The sequence below is a fragment of the Papilio xuthus genome, unplaced genomic scaffold, assembly GCF_000836235.2.
Source record: "Papilio xuthus unplaced genomic scaffold, Pxut_1.1 DF825946.1, whole genome shotgun sequence".
Classification (NCBI taxonomy): domain Eukaryota; kingdom Metazoa; phylum Arthropoda; class Insecta; order Lepidoptera; family Papilionidae; genus Papilio; species Papilio xuthus.
In genome coordinates, this window is record NW_013532703.1 from 3,395,966 (window position 1) to 3,413,625 (window position 17,660).

The 17,660-nt window shown below is 31.8% G+C and overlaps 2 protein-coding genes across 3 annotated transcripts; one reads left to right on the forward strand and one right to left on the reverse strand.

Moving 5' to 3' along the window:
- The first annotated feature begins 390 nt into the window (after positions 1 to 390).
- Positions 391 to 2,543, forward strand: LOC106123967 (gastrula zinc finger protein XlCGF57.1). The gene is made up of 2 exons (XM_013320390.1): positions 391 to 1,873; positions 2,023 to 2,543. The coding sequence occupies exons 1-2, from the start codon at positions 486 to 488 to the stop codon at positions 2,474 to 2,476; spliced, it is 1,842 nt and encodes a 613-aa protein (XP_013175844.1). The 5' UTR covers positions 391 to 485; the 3' UTR covers positions 2,477 to 2,543.
- A 2,348-nt stretch (positions 2,544 to 4,891) lies between these two features.
- Positions 4,892 to 15,736, reverse strand: LOC106124697 (uncharacterized). Of its 2 annotated transcripts, none has more exons than XM_013321616.1 (6): positions 15,574 to 15,736; positions 8,825 to 8,998; positions 7,670 to 7,801; positions 7,351 to 7,426; positions 7,188 to 7,261; positions 4,892 to 6,793 (listed from the first exon to the last, which is right to left on the reverse strand). In XM_013321616.1, the coding sequence occupies exons 2-6, from the start codon at positions 8,990 to 8,992 to the stop codon at positions 6,263 to 6,265; spliced, it is 981 nt and encodes a 326-aa protein (XP_013177070.1). In that variant the 5' UTR covers positions 8,993 to 8,998; positions 15,574 to 15,736; the 3' UTR covers positions 4,892 to 6,262. The 2 variants fall into 2 exon arrangements, with proteins under 2 accessions (XP_013177070.1, XP_013177069.1); XM_013321615.1 differs by having other exon boundaries at positions 7,661 to 7,801.
- Between the last annotated feature and the right edge of the window lie 1,924 nt (positions 15,737 to 17,660).

Below are 17,660 nucleotides of genomic sequence, written 5' to 3' on the forward strand. Positions count from 1 at the left end.
AGTCGCCAGCATAGTGTCTTATTGACTGACAAACTTCTGCTGTTATGCTATTGGTCAAAAGGTAAGTTTCCACTGTGGTTACACTTGTAATACAAAAATATTACCATATCTCATTCTCATCAGAATTGTTATGATTGATATTCACGGTAGGTATTTTCCTGTTTACTTATAAATTGAAGTTTGCCAGCTAAAACTTATATGGCCAAGGGCATCAGTATCAAGATCCAAATTGGGTTATTTGCAACGTGCTTTATCAATACTAAAATACGCCAATATATAAAATTAATTTAACTAATCGACATTTGGTACAATCAAAAATTGGTAATTATTTTGTCTTTGGTTGAAGTTCGCCACCATTGACGAGTGACATTTGAATTGAATTAACCAATATTGACATTGACATTTCGTCCAATGTTTGTAATTTGTATTTAATTTGTTGCTTTTAGGAATAATTTGATGAATTAACAGTTTATATTAATTTTAAAATGGATATTCCAATCGAAATAGACAAACCAGATCTTGTTTGTAGAGTATGTTTGTGCAAAGGTGTAAATATGAAATTGTTAACGAGCAAAATTGAAAGCGATGATAGGACAATTGCTGAGAGTCTTTCTTTTATATTAAATCTTTACATTTCTGAAAGTGATGCGTACGCAAAACAAGTCTGTGAAGATTGTTACGCTGTTATACTTAAGTTTGATCAGTTCAAGAAGCGGTGTATTCAGTCGGAAGGATCTTTAGATGATGCTTATTATGCCGAAAGCAATGTTAACATTCCAATAAGTCAAGACAATAAATCCGCTAAAGAGGTGTCTATTACTAAGTTTTGTATGGATGAACCTTATCAGTGTAGTGTTTGTACTAAGAAGTTCTCTGATTTGCTTCTCTTAGAGTCCCATGTACTAACAGGCCACAGTTTTGCAAACGACCAACTAATGAAAGATGTAAATTTAACCGAAGCTATCACACAGGATTCTGATTATCCAACAAATACATCTCCATATGATAATAGTGTAGAAAACGACAATGACATTGAATTTAAACCTAAAGATGAGATCAATGAAGGTTTTGGATTTGCAGACAGTACTGGAGATTTGCAATGTTCAATGTTAGATTGCAACGCAAAGGATGAAGCAGAAGTAACTGAGCAAGTAAAAACTTCTAATGTATTATATAAGTGCAAGTGTGAGGCTATTTTTGACAATTGTGATCAATACAAAGAACATTTACATAAGAAAATATGTAAGGAAACTTTCAATACTGTTAGACCAACAAGGGCACGTAAGGTGAAAGAGAAAAAAAATGATGAAAAAGTGGAATATGTATGTCCAAAATGTAATGTAAAATTTATATCTGTGAAGAGATATAAAATGCATCTCCGTATGCATCAAACTGAAAACATGCATCCTGCAGATAAATTTAGTTGTTCATTTTGTTTGAGAAGATTTAATTATAAACATTCATACACTGCACATATGAAGACTCACAAAGTGAAAGAGGGTGTCAAATTTATTTGCAACACTTGTAAGAGAGAGTTTCAACATCAGGCCCATTTAGACAACCATATATTATCAGTTCACACAAGAGAAAAAGGTTTCAAATGTGAATATTGTGCTAAAAACTTTTCAACACAAGAAAGTCTAGACAATCACCGTGAAGCTCATAAAGTTGAAAAACGACATCAGTGTCCTATGTGTAACAAAGCTTTTTATGTGCTGTCAACATTAAAGGACCACATTCGGACACATACCGGAGAGAAACCTTTCCTGTGCTCGGATTGCGGGAAGGGCTTCAGTCAGAAGAATAATTTAACTCAGCACATGCGGCGACACCAAGGGCTAAAGCTCTTCAAGTGTGAAAATTGTGAACAAAGGTAAGTTTTTAATGTGTACATTTTTAAAACTGAACATTCACATTTAGTGGACGTATTTAAGTAATAATAATAGAAAAAAGTGATACTATCTTTTAGATATTGTTGGGTAAACATTCATAATAGTAAAAATGAAGTATTTATTTTGACAGATTTGTATCAAAAGGCGAGTTGGTAGCTCATAATCGAAAGCACAGTGGTGCACATCCCTTCGTGTGTGACGAATGTGGGAACAGCTTTACTACGTCAAGTTCTCTGAGCAAACACCGCCGCATCCATACTGGAGAGAAACCGTATGCCTGCGATCTTTGCGACATGAAGTTCACCGCATCCGGAACTTTGAAGAACCATCGACGCAGACACACCGGTGAAAAACCTTATCAATGCTCGCATTGTGAGAAAGCATTTGCCCAACGTCAAGACCTAGTGTCACATATCCGCTGCCATACAGGTGAGCGCCCCTTTGTTTGTTCAACTTGTGGTCAAGCATTCCGGAAAGCCACCGCACTCAAAGCACATCTTAAAATGCATGAAAAAGACACAATATTCCTGCAAAAAGATGTTACTTTATCAATTATACACAATGCAAATGCATTGATCACATAAATTTTGTGTAAAAGTATTAACTTTAAATGAAATTATGTATTTTAAAATAATTAAAATATATTTTGGATCGCTTTTCCCTCCAATATATAATAGATCAAAAAAGTACTTCTAATTAATTCAGCATAATGTTTTAATGTAGTATGCAACACGTAAAAATGTGAAGAAATCTAGAAAATGTATAATTTTAATTTGTTGAGTGAATCTTTGAAATCAATATATAAAAATTTTACAAATCACTATTAAAAAGTGTACATAATCAGAAATTTAAATTAAAAGAATGAATATTTCTCTGATATGTTTATTAGTAAATTTCTTCTGAATTTTGAAATAATTTGAATCCTTTTAGTTAAGTAGATTTAAAGAAATATCAGTGGTAATTTGTATTAAAATTAACTTTATCATTAATATATGAGTGTATTCACCATTTTATTAATCTATATAAGATAATTTTACTTAATAATTAAGCTGCGTAAGATAAATCATAATAAGAAATAAATATTTTCATTCAAATACATATCTAAATGTTTATATGACTATTTGCCGTTACTGTTCCTGTTGTTTGTAGATTTCTATATACATATACTGCGTAAGTATATAAAATATCTAATACATATTATGTACTATGCACATACAGCAAGTATATAGCTTCATATAGATTTGATAGTCGTTTATAAATTATCAAACTTTTTCCGATAGATCATCTGATGGTTGTGACTAAGACTGTATTTTATTTTCTTAAAACTTTATATAAATTTACTCTATTTTAAATATCTTTTTGAAGTAAATCTTCTTAAATATAAAATTGTCTTTATTAAAATTTGTGTATGTGTTATGATGACTCTATTTTGTAAATTTTACCCGCAGTTATCCAAGATATATAAAAGTGGCACCAACTTATGTACTTAATAAATAATAAACAGCGTACAAATCATAATTATATGTAAATAAGAGATAATTTAAGGTCGCAGGTTTCTATCGACATATATCTGTGTTTTATCTACCTCAACTATTTTCAAACAAAACATCCAACGTTGATGTTGACATAAAATATGTTTATAATCTATTTTTCTATCTAAATATCTATAAATGTAGTGTTAAATAAACTGTAGGCTTTGCTGAAACAACTGAACACACATTTTGTCTGTTTTTTAGACAATGAGAGTGATAAAAAGATGATTTTGTACAGATGTTTCGGCAGTGAAAACCCACGGTTATTCTTAAGTGTTTACATTGCGTGCCTCAAAAGACTGCTATTGTATTCCGATTTCCCTATCGTGCCTAAATGTTACATCTCAATGTTTAAGACTCAGTGTTTTATGGAAATTCAAATCAGAAATAAAAATGACTAAATAATATGTGATTTTTATTTCGAACAAGCAAATGTCCTTTGGATTGCCTTAATTAGGCTATACATGTTTTTAAAGAAATAGTGAATGAGAAAATCAGTGAACCTTCTTAAGATGAGCCTGAAATTAGTAGATAACAAACTTATACAGTGAGTTTTAGGTTTAAAATCTGGTAAATAAAAAACATCGGAACAGAAAATAAATTCTTTATTCAATAATCAATAATATCCAATTTAATCAGATTAATTACACAATGTTTCGAAATAAAACTGCCGTCTCACAAAACACAATTCAATATTTTTTGTACAATTTGTTTTAAATTTAGAAAAAAAAATTGTTTTTAAAATCCATAAAATATAAATTTTATATTACTGTACTGAGATCTTAGTAAATAACATCACAATATTGTTTTATCAAAGAAAAAAAAACTTATCGAAGTTGCCATAAATGTAAAATAAAAGGAACAATTCGAGCGAATCAATTTTTTAATCTCAACATATTTTGCCAATGCAAAATTTCCTGGCAACCCAACTTTAAATATTAAGGGTAACAAAATATCGACAAAAAAATAAACGTCCTATAAAAAGGTTTTCTAAAAAATTTTTTTACAACTATATCAAAACCCTAATTTTACTTATTTACAATACACTGTCTGAATGAGGTAATGACATTTCTCTAATAAACTCTTTGTACTGTTTTCAAATTTATTTGTATTTTCTACATTAAACCACTCTAAAATATTAATATCATTATTTCTTCAATTATTTTCACGAATTGTCTACGCTTTTTTTACGTATATTATTTCGTAATAACATCTTATGCATGTAATAACTATAAATTTTATTTATTTATTAATATAACAATGGTTTGTTGGCACATCGCTGACTCGAATAATGTTTTCATGTTGTGTGAAGTAGATATCGTAAGGATCCAACACAATCCGTTCAAAAAAACCTATCACACAAGTTGACGGACGGCATTTTAGTGACTATTTTGTGGAAAAAAATGCGTTACGAATACTTATATCAAATAGATATATAAATCAAACGCAATTTTGTCACTACATCGATTTCCCTTCAAATAATATAAACAATAGTCCATAGTTCAACCTTTCAAAAGCTGCCTCATTTTTATTTCTTACGCGTTATTTGCATTGCTTATTTGCTGCTAAAATGCCCTTACAATATACAACACACAACAATGTTTAACCTAACACTAAGTTAAACTTATGGCTTTGTTCAAAAAACTAGACAATATTGTATCGCGCAGTACATTGCTACTTATCTAAAGTGAAAAAAAACCGAGATCCCTTATGTAAAGGACTCAAATTCTAAGTACATAAGTACTATAAAAACTTTCTAAAATATAACAATTAATCGAAATTCAAAATATTTGGCAGTTGTTGTTGAAAATTACATATTATTATGCACAGCTGCCGGTTTATATGATAAAGAATAATACTAGAAAATAAAACTTAAGCACATTTTATGCACTAAAACTATTTTAAAAAAAAAAGTTAAAAAATAAGCTATGCAAAATAAAAATTACAAAAATATCATATCTTTTCTTATCAATCACATTTCAAACCCATATTTGGTACAATTTGTGCGAAAAAAACACAAAAATGTATATAAATACTTTTTTTTTTATAATAAATAAAGAATACTTTCTTGTATCAAAAGGACCATCCCTAAATACTTTTTAAAGTTTTAGTATGGTTCATAAATAGTATTAAATAATCTGAAATATACAAGTAAATTGTACCAAAAATATACCATCGACATTTCCTGACTTCCCAAAGAAAAAATAACAAATTACTCTATGAAAGCAAATATTAAAAGAAAAAAAAAACAAATTACATTTCATATAAAGAGAAGTCCTACACATTTTGTTTCTCCAAAATATATTTATTAATTTTCTTACACAGATAGAAAATTAATCAGTCCGTCCTATGCATTTATAATGTGAAAGAGTTTCTCAAACAAAATTATATTAATGTTAAAAAGCATGAAAACAAAAGGCGTGTAAATCCGTAACTACAAATGATGGCACATTGTGAAAATATCAATACATTGAGTGTTGCCACTATTCAAACTATCATGTTAATTGTACCAAAAAAAATATTTTTAATCTCTGGTTAAAAAACGTCTTTTCAAGTCAGCTTACACAGTTTGTACTTGTTAAGTACAATTATAAAAATAACAGTTTTTTTCTTAGTGGCAACACTGTCGCCTCGGGCGATTCCATGTATTTTGAAAGCTTCCACTTATAATCTTATTTCAAAATGAGCTTCCACATACAACCTTGGATGAATATTTTATATATCAACGGCTGTAAAAAGTGGCAGTGACAGATATGACTTTTGTCACTTAAAAAAAGTATCACTTCGACCCTAAAAAAGGGTAAAGAATGCCGAGTCCCCCAGCTGTTTTAAGCGTTGCTATTTCCCGCTCGCTTTTTCCAGAAAGTCCATTTTCAATCTCAGCTCGATAAGGAAGAGTTGTTTCTGCAATGAGAATATCTCTTCCTTTTGTCTGAGCTCCATGTTTAATATTTTCATTTTGGCCTCGTGTTCCCATGTCGCGTGCTGTCTCTTGGCAGAGAAGTATAGTCTCTCCTCTTCCGTTGCGGTGCCGCAGTCGTGCTTTATTTGCTCATCAGTCTTCTCTTGACTCCTGTCGTGGCCATTTCTTCTCTTCTCGTCGTCGAGGTGACTTAAATTTAATGGAGTATTTGACATTTCGTTCAGTTTCTGCAGGAAATTTTGCTGTATCCTGGCTTGTTCCAGGGCTTGTAAGGGGTTGGCTAGTATATGGGGCGCGAGAGTTAGGGGGTTGATGGCCGCGTTTGGGCCTGTTTTGTGCGGAGGTGGTGTGGGCGAGGACTGGGGGATGATTTGAACCTGCGGCTCGAGGACATTAGGCATCGTGTCGTCGCTATCGTTCGTGCTCGAAAGTCGTCCGTTTGACATCTATTAACAAGATAACTATAATCAAACAAGGCTATATGAACCAATGAGACGCTGCTGTCGCGGTTGGTTCTGTCATATACATAAAACCTCCTTACACATAGAAAACGACATAAAAGAAAAAAATGATATGACAGGCACTGTAAAAAGAGGATTTTGTGACTTTGACGTTGACATGGGGGCGCTAGTGAGCTTTCATAATTTAGTTTTGACTATCGCCCGTCGGTTCAAATAACCTTGTTGGTGTACAACAGCTATACAATATGGTTTTGATACATCCGTGAAATTCTTTGTCTATGGGTTGTTACCACCTCCATCCCTTATTTACGCCCTACTAAGTATCTTCAGAAGAGTCCTTACAAGAAATAATTACACACGGAAATAATCATAGACTTACATTAACTGGTATGCAGTCGTCATCCTTGATGCTGTGTGAACCTTCCACGCTGGTGGTGGCCTCACCCTCTTCATCTAAATCAAACAGATATAAATATCACATCGACTAGATCAAACACAGCAAGAACACGGTTATGTTTTGTCAAGTAGCAGAAATGTGTTACCTTTGACATCTAGAGGGTGTATGCTCTGCCACAACATTCCGTCAAGGATGCCGGACGGCGCGTCGGGAGTGGGCTGCTGTAATCAATAATTCAAAAATAAATACTTACAAGTATTATAATACTATTAAATATTAATATTATATTAAAAAGGACATATAATATCTCTACATCTCTAATATTTTCAGCTAAATACAATAGACACAATTTATAACCAACGGACACATTGATAAATTGTCCCATCATATAAAACGCATTGTGCGAACTATATCGCAGTTAATTTTGCCCACGATGTTAATATTAGTAAAGTTACCTGTATTACCTGTGTGTCGTGTGCGCGCATTTTGCATTTCTTCTTGTAATTCTCGTACCACATCTTGACCTGCGCGGGAGTGCGCGGCCGCTCGCCGCCGCAACGCTTGTTCACCTCCTCGCAGATCGTCGACCACACCAGCTGCAACCAATCACCATTCATTACAGATTTAACAAATACCCTCATAAGGGTAAAATTTTAAGATTCCATGAATCATAAGAATTTTCCCGTATCAAATTTTAGATTGGGTTTGTTACCAAGCACAAAAGTACTACTTTACCAAAGAGTCTTGAACTTGGATACAGTTTATGTGCACCTTAACTTTGCACTGTATTTTTCCATGTACCTCCCTTTTGTACTAAATTGTGCAAATAAAAACTAATTAGATATTTATCAAACCAACCGTTACAATAACGCTCCTAAATCCACATGAAACAGGGTGCCAAATACACCCACGACTATGCAAAACTAATCTAGTTATAAACAAGTCAAGTTTCTATTTATGGTCTCGAAATTGAATATATAACGTATCAAAAGTTAAAAAAAAAAACAACAAAACCATATCGCTGTATAATTTGAACATTTTATAGGATACCAACAGGCGATCTATCTAGCCTAGATTTCGATCAGAGTTGAATTTAAAAGCTCGCATAGCCAGTATAACGACTTCTCACTTAGTCAAATGTATTAAAACTTACATAAGTCTGCGCGATTGATTTTTAACGATCAAAAACGAATTTTATTTGCTTAGAAACAAATAAATTGAGGCTATTTTTATCTATGAAAGTTTAAACAAACAACCTAACCGTAGCTATGAAAGGAAGATTTTTAAAAAAGTTACGTGACAAACCCGGCAAGTGTAGGTAATCATTTTAAATTCGATAAAAATTTTCGAAGGCTATTTGAAAGCGCCCGATTTTACTAAATGTATGATTAATGAGAATCTTAATATATCTTACTAATATAAAAGCGAATGTTTAAATGGATGGATGGATGGATATTTATTTGAAGGTATCTCCAGAACGGATGCATAGATCACGCTGAAATGTGGCATAGATGCAGGACATATAGGCTACTGATTTACTTTTGTTTTAATTCCGTGTCGGTCGTGGGCAACAGCTACATAATTGTAATTCATAAATGTTTGTAGTTTGTTGACGTTACCTGTTTGCTGCGGTTTGTGGCGTTGTTGGAGCGGCCCTGGCGCAACACGTCGCGGTGGCGCGCGATCAGCTCTAGCACGGTGCGCTTCTCCAGTTCGGTGAAGTTCTTGGAGCGCTCCTTGTGGCCGCGGCGCGCTCGGATCGCGCTCGCACCGCTCCTCGTAGACATATCACTCTGCAACACGCGTACAATCAGCTAACAGCCATCCCTCTCTTTCTTATTTGTATAAACGGAGATAACAATAATATTTTTTCCATGTAGGTAGTAGAAGTAGAAGTAGAAGGATTAAAATGTATCTTTTGTTGCGATCTTGGTATCCTCTCAAATTCACTACGCGACTCTTACCGTTTCCGTTCGATTCTAGCAACCTTATTTTGAATTAACATAAGCTAGTTTTAGATCTTTATCATGTGATAGTAATATTGCCGCTAGGCACGAACTATTTTTAAAAAGTTATATTGCCTATTAACCGTTATTTATATTTTATGCAAATATAGTAAAACAACGGCGCGTGGGGATAATTTAAAATAAGATTTCGACTCGGCCTTAATTTTGCGAGTTGTACAACTTCTTACAATTAGGCAAGTCAAACGTTTCTTTAACGTTAGTTAAATTGAAAACATGTGATTAAAACTATAATGAATCTTGTGTAACGTCAGTTAGATTACGTTTATTGAAGGCAACTTTAGCATATAAGTGTAAACTCAATAATAATTAACTAAAACACTAATAAGCTATGTATAACGTCTTAATGTTAGCCGGCGCTATAAAATTAAAACCGGATTGCTTTCCCAAGGTCCGAACGACAGTTAGTATTTCATATAAAACAACATATATATACCCAAGCTTATAACACTTAGATTTTAGATATCTTTACATATTATGTCTAGCCAGTCTATAAAACTATGCATAGAATAAACATTCGCATGTTGTAAGCAAACATAATTAACTAGAAATATACAAAAATAACCACGATAAAGAGATTCTACTTCTTATTATTCTTCTCAAAATTTTGAACGGTACTAATTTAATTCTTCTTCGGTACTCACAATTTTTGAGGTAGTCGCAAGGATTTAATTAACATTAGCGGTCTGCGACTTCGTCAGCGTAGGATTAAAGAAACGTAGCACAAGTGCTCACGTATATCAGCTACCTTCCTGATAAAGTCTAGTCCAGTCGTTCCTGAGATGTTATTAAATTAAAATGTAAACTATCAACATTTACTTCAATGTTATTTTCGTATATTTTTATTGTTAAAAACACGTGTACTTTGTATGTAATTCGGTACACAGTAAGTCGAAATATTTCAACAAGTTAAATGAAGGTTCATTTATGAAAAATAAGTGCACATATATTTTGTCAAGATTATTTAATAAAAATCATGTTACATAGGAACTGAGCATTTATTTATACTGTCAATTAATTATTATCACATTACAGCATAAATAACCAGATTTTACTTGATTACACTTAATTTTATTAGAAGAACGACATTTGACATTCGGCAGGCGACATTCCGATTTGTCTACCGGTAAGCGTTCGCTGGACGTTTGCATTTAGTTTTTGTCACCGCTCGGTCAAATTGAACTGAATTTATACATTAAATTAGACCGGTCTAATACTAAATAATATCTTACTAGTTACAAGCCGCACGACTCTGGCCTCTCTATGCTATCTAGCTTGTACAACACTTGCGGAAGCATCAGTGAAAATATTTAACGCGCGTCTAGCTAATTGGACGATTTAGGCTCTTATATTCTTGTATGTAATATAGTTTACCTTACAACATTTATAATAAAAAAAAATATGCTAACATCTTTCAAATTCCTTGACAAAGTTGTCCCGAGTGTCAAACATTTTTAAGTCTTAGTTTGAACACGCTCTTAACTCTGTACAGCTCTGGGAACTACCGTTAACATACATCGTTATGGAATAAACGTTACTCAAACGTTAAAACTTAATTAACAGCCTATATGTTCTTCCAGACTATGTTCTCCATCTATGACAAATTTCAGCGAGATTCGTTGAGCCCGTCAATAGACACGTAATAACAAACATTTATCCATCCGTCTTAACATTCGCATTTATAATATTAGTAAGTTAAATAAAAAGCAGCTTTTCAAGACATAAATTCGTTTAAAAAATTAAAAAAAAAACAGAATAAATAGTATCCTATGTCCGTCTCCTGGCTCTAAGCTACCTTCTCACCAATTTTCAGCCATATCGGTAAAGCCGTTCTTGAGTTATAAATAATGTAACTGACACTTTCTTTTATATATATATAAGATAGATAGAGGATATAAGAAATAAGATATGTATCACGCGAAGTTTTATCGAAACTTCAATGCACAAAACTGCGTACAATAGAAACGTAATCGTCAAAACATAGACAAATATTGTTATTTCTATCTAACATAAAATCAAGTTCAAGTACGTGGTAAGCTTTTTTTTTCTTTCTAGACTAAACATGTAAATTTTATAACTCGCCTGTATCTAAACCTGTTATTTCTAAATGTTAACATTATATTAAGGCCATCCTGTTTTGTTGTATACTCGTATTGCAAAAAGTTAATACTAGAATTCAATACAAATAAGTCCATTAGTTAAAATAAATTATAAAATGAGTCAGTTCTTGTCGCCAATCGGTTATATTTAAATGATTTAAGACTCACAAAATCATAACGTGGCAACAGAGATGGCTTTTTGTGCATTAGCATCGAAGCGTTTTCATAGAGAACTTCATAATTGTATGAAACTGATGCGCGACAAACACTTAGTGAAAATTACTGCCCGTTCTATACATTTTTGAAGTTCGTTATGGAATCGCTTCGCAACGAATACACTTTGTCTAACCCCGCTGGCAGTATATCTTTTGGTTTAGTATTTATCAAAAAATTAATAGAAAGAGGCGTTATTATTAAATAGCTTTTACATTTATCTATTATATTAGATACCTAATTGCCACAATTCCATTATTACACTCGCAAAATATATTACTTTTTTAATAATTTAACTTTTTGTCATTTATTTGCGTCAAAACAAATTCACATTTTCGATTGCATTCCGTAAAAATTACATAAATGAATGTATAAAATTAAAATGTGCTCGTAATTTAAAGCGTGCTATCTATATTATTATAATATTCATCAAGAATAATACAAAAACCACTGACATATTCGAACAAACAGCTGACATATAAAGAGCATTGCTAAAATGTATGTAAAATATTTCTTTAATGAGGATGGGATATAAACAGTAGACTTCCATTGCGGAAACATCTTCCCTGTATTTATCAGCCTTTATTTAATAAAAAAACTGAAACTAAATGAGCTTTCAAAATATACTTATAGTTTAAAGTTTTTTTTCTCTTTCCAACCCTTTCTAATTGACTTATTACCGAAGGCTATGGGTAAAATAATATTAGATGAACACCTCGTTCCTTCCTCCTTTCATGAAAACCATGTAAAGAGTCAAAAACCCCCGGTTCGATTAAACCTGACACCATCCGTAGTTTTATTTATTAATAAAATTAATTATAATAAAACTAGTCGGCAACTTAACATATTATGTTACTAAATATAGATGTGTTAGCACAATTTTATTAACGTTATCAAAAATTAACATGTATAATTAAATATTTTTAACTAAACACATTCACTATTCGCAAAAATTGCTTTTTTATATACATCCGGCATTCAAAAAAATAATGATTATTAAATGCAAAAAATATGCGAATAAATGAGCAAGATAAAAAATGCCGCAATTTAGAAAATTTTACGATTGCCAAGACAAATTTTCATTTGACATTAGCTGGATACTTTTCAACATTCATAGAGTTGGCTTCCACTGGCGACAGTTAAAAAAAAACATGTTGTGATATCTCTTATTCTCATTGTAAAGCTGAGTTAACAACATTCATACGACGAGCGGAAGGAACAGTGAGAGATGATCGACGGCCATGGTCATCACAACACCAGAGAAACTGCAGATAAGTTGCCGGTCTTTGATAAAATGTTGTGCACCACAGTGGAAACGGTTACAAACACAAATAAAAGCTCAAAAAATAATCTTAATCATCATCAGCTCATTAAAAAACCCCATTGAGAAGCTCCGAGCCTACCCTAAGTCTGGGGTGACTAGGCCATAGTCAACCACACTTACTCACATCTGTGAATTCATGGTAGATGAATAAATAGTAGGTGTTTTGTAGCTCAAATTTTGCCTTCAAAATAATTTAATATCCTCCTAAATATAGAGTCAACTTAACTCAAATCACAAAAGTATCCTTTTTGATTTAACGAGAAATTAACGGCCAAATCAAACTTTGTTCGTTAATTTATCGTATTTTTTAGGCCTAGCCTAGTCCAGTTTAGTATGCGAGATGTTAAATTGTGTAAATTAGGCAATTACCAGCCGAGATGTATTCGCCGCCGCTCAGCGCATCTAGATAAAAATCCGGCTTAGGTCTTTCATGTTAATTTCAATATTTGTATAATTAAATATGTTGAGAAGGTCATAAAAACGGTTTTTTAAATTTATTAATCTTAAAATTGTTTGTTAGATTTTTTGAATTTTAATACAATAAAAGTTTTTTTCTGTTAGTATTCCTAATTAAGAATCTAAAGTTGACACTAAAAGATAAATAAGAGGATGTGATTGCTATTACAGATTACACGAATAACCAGTCACAAAATCTATGGCATTTACTAAATGTTGTTATAAATCTTTAAAAATAGATTTAGAAAATAAAGAAAGTGTATAACGCAGCTTTAGTGCCTCGTCCGCAACAACCAATAAATGCTTTTAAATTTGTCCGCAACAAATTAGGCCGCTGACACACTTGTAACATACAAGTGGAATAGATTTTACGATGATAAATGTTACGATTGCATTTATACATTTATTTTTAAAATAATAAATAAGGTAACATAGATATTTTTTTGAGCCTTATGCGTATAACATTGTTATCTATCCCGTGTAAGATAGCTACGCGTTATTAAGAAATTAGTTATATATTCGTTGTATAAATTATTAAAAATATTCATAAGGCTTGCACTTGATCTTATTAAATATCGATATAATTTTTAATTTTTCATTAATGTTTTATATTATCTAAGTTAAAAAAAATTGAACGACACTGAAAATATTTGATAAATAGTGATTTGTCATTGATAAAAGATAACATAAGTTATTTGATTTAATTTCCTAGTTTAGAGCTTATTTTGGACTGTCGATGATGATAGTATATCGTAATATTTGCGAGCAAACAATTTTTATTCCATGGCACAGAAAATTTGTAGGTCTATTTCATATGACATGAAAAAAAAATATACACCCTAGTGTGGAATCGCCCTTAAATTGCTCTTAAAATTGACGCTGAAGAGCTCTTGTATGGTAATCTTAATTGCAATTTGAGTTTTGTTACTATATTCATAAGGTTGAATATCTTTTGCAAGTATACAATATTATACAAATAAAACTAGCACAATGTATGAAAAACATTTTTCAATTATGGTAACACAAAAATTGTTTAATATATCTGATTTATATCAAAACTTTTTTAAAAATAGATTTTTTAATCTCTGCTTATGCTTACCCCTAGGAACTATAATTTCTTATACCATCTATTTGGCAGGAATTATATGGAGCCCTTATTCAGTGATTTTTTAACAAATTCTAGTAATAATAATATTAATTCTAACAGCGGGTTTCAACTGCAGTAACACTTGCATAGTACATATTGCCATCTCTGTATTTTCAAAGAGAATGAAAGGGATGACAATATGATTCCTACAATGTGTTCTATTATGGTTAGGTTTTAATTTCTTGAAATGTCTAAATAACTAGTTAGTCTTGTTCACCATTTATATAAGAATTATAAATAGAAGTGAATATGTATTAGAAAAATAATGCATTTGAATTTTTTCTCCGATATAACTATAAAATATTATCAATTAAACATCATTTCCAAATGGAACTGGAAATACCAAGTTCACATAATAATATCAACACTCTTTTATTTTTAAAAGTCTGCCAAATAAACAGAAACTGGTTTATTTGAACTTTTTAGTGATTGAATTTGAACATTTTAGATTTTTATATAAAAATAAATGTTAATGTCAAAACTAAATCATGCAACAAAATTAAATGTTACTTACATTCCAATCCTTCCTTATTTGTTAAATAGATATTATTTTTTTGAATTCTTTTTAATAGTAATTATAATGTAATGTTCACCATCAATATCACAGCTGCAGTAATATTTAAAATTATGAGACCTCTTTCTTGTACTTCTAAGTGGCCAGTTTCATAAAAAAGAAAATTAAAACCGACTAACATCCGCGTTAAAAATGTATGTTACACAACAACAATACAAGATCACAATCACCAAAATGCCTGATTAAATTCTATAAAAATGATAACTGTGCTAAGTCAGTTAATATATTATCAAGCAGTTTAAAGCCAATCAAAGGTTTAAAAGTGAATTTTGTACTAATAGAGATAACGAAACAATTACGTACGATAAGTAACGACAGTTTTGGTGTATTAATGATGCTGAATGCCGAAAACTTCGGAATGAGCTGGGAGTAATGTATTCAGTCGCGATGCGAATCCTAATAAAATTATACACGGCACAGCGTCAAATTACGCGTCTCTCGCCTTTAGTTAAAAGGTTAACAGCCAATTGACTACAGTTTTTTTTAATCAGTTAAAAATAAGGATATTACGCGTAGTTTTTTAACACTCACCGACGCTAGCGAACCGCATTCCACCGTTCCCGAAGTGCGTGGGATCGTATTTTCATCTTGTTCACGTAATACCACTTCGCGAATTACTAATATTTTGTATCAAAATGCAAGGAGATATAAAAAATAGGATGAGCACTGTTACATTACAACTGTCAAAATTGAACTTCACTCAAGTGGCCGTGCCAAATACCATAGACAAGGTTGCATTTTAAAAATAGATTTAACTGATTCTACTCGCCACTAGATGGCTCTAGGAATTTTGTTCAAATTCAGTTACTACCTACTAACATTTTCAGTTATTAACATCTTTGTAAAATAACGTATTAGGGTAGTTCAATTTATCATTATTTTTAGGTTATAAAAAACGACATGGTAATAAAACAATTAAGCTGAGTGACAGTCAATATTTTATTGTCGTGAAAATAGTGTATCTGCAAATTTATTATATGAAAAATACAGTTATTGAATTGCATAGCCTATATTATGAATATCTATAATACAAATCGATTCGAAAATTAGTATGGGGGAGCAATGTTTCCAGCTAAAATTGTCTGGATGTATGGAGTAAGTAAAATGATTAAAAGTATTATAGACAAGTTGAATGGAAAAGAAGTAGAAACGCCGTAGATGTGCCAGGTATGTTGCTTTTTGAAATTATTATTGTTATAGTATTCATAGTTTTTTTACATTTGATTTAAAGACGTATATAAATGTCGACTGTCTACAATCAATCTGTTTTTAATTAATATGAATTGTGCCCGCGACTTCGTCGGCGTGAAATATTGTCCCCTGGTTGCATTATTAATTATTTATGCTAATTATTTCACAAATCATATTAAACTTACAAAACATTTTCATTAACCATATAAACTTCCATTTACTATTCCCGATAATTGTTTTGTACCCTTAAGGGTAAAACTTTTACAAGCTTTGATTGACATATATACTTATATTAAATGAACAGTCCAAAAAATAAGTGTTAATCATCTAGCAGTAAAAATGGCGATACTTCAAGCTCCCTTTCAACCAGAACTACCCATTTATCACATTAAAAAATAGACTACATTCTTTGACAGGATCTAGACTATCCATGTACTAAATTTATTTAAATCGGTTCAGCAAATTTGGCGTGCGACGACGTTACTTTCGCATTTAAAATATTGGTTAGGATTAGTAAATATATGTAGGTAGTCAATAAACTTTGATTTCAATGAACGTGTCGCGACATAGTATAAATAAATACATATCTACAGCGGCGACTATCTTGTGAATATGTAGCTTTGAAAGCACAGCGTTTATGAGCGACTGCTTTGAACCCCGTTGCCAAACTTGCCTTGTACTATGCTAAACGGCTAACGATACCATCATTATTGTCTATGACTGGAGCGTTCCAATTTCAAAATGCACTATGGAAAGTGAAAACCACCGAGCCAAATTATATCTTGCTTCTTATTAATATTATAAATAAGAATGTTTACATAGTTGGATGGATAGATGTTTGTTTGAACGTATCTCCAGAACGGATGAGCGGAGCTCGATGAAATTTGGCATAGATCTAGAACATAGTCTATTATTCATATTTTGCTTGATTTGGTTTTATATTGTGTGTGATGCACATCAAAAATGTGTTTGTGTGACATAAAGGCCAATTCCCTCGGGGTTATGTGCTGTTCCATTTAATTACTACGAACTCACTGTTGACCAGCAAAATTTGATTTTATTTAGACACACTGCCGCCCTAAGTGAAGATTTACTACGAAGATTCATTAAGCAATTGTTTAAGTAGTTACTGAAATAGTTTAAATATAATAACTACTTCTTGGTTTTCCTGTTCTAAGTGAGCACCATCCAAACATGTCGACGCGGAGTCTAAACAACAAATTGGTTCGATGACGCTGCACGACCGCCAAATAATGATATTTACATATTGTTTTGTCACTTTCCACTTTATTATTTATTAGTCTTTGTTTTTTTATGATCCGATATCTTAGCTGTTTATGATCGTTTGTTTGGTAATTTAGCGCGTCTCTAAATTGTATTGTCTTGTTTTACGGCCAGTCATGTCTATGAAATTGAGCTAGTTTTAA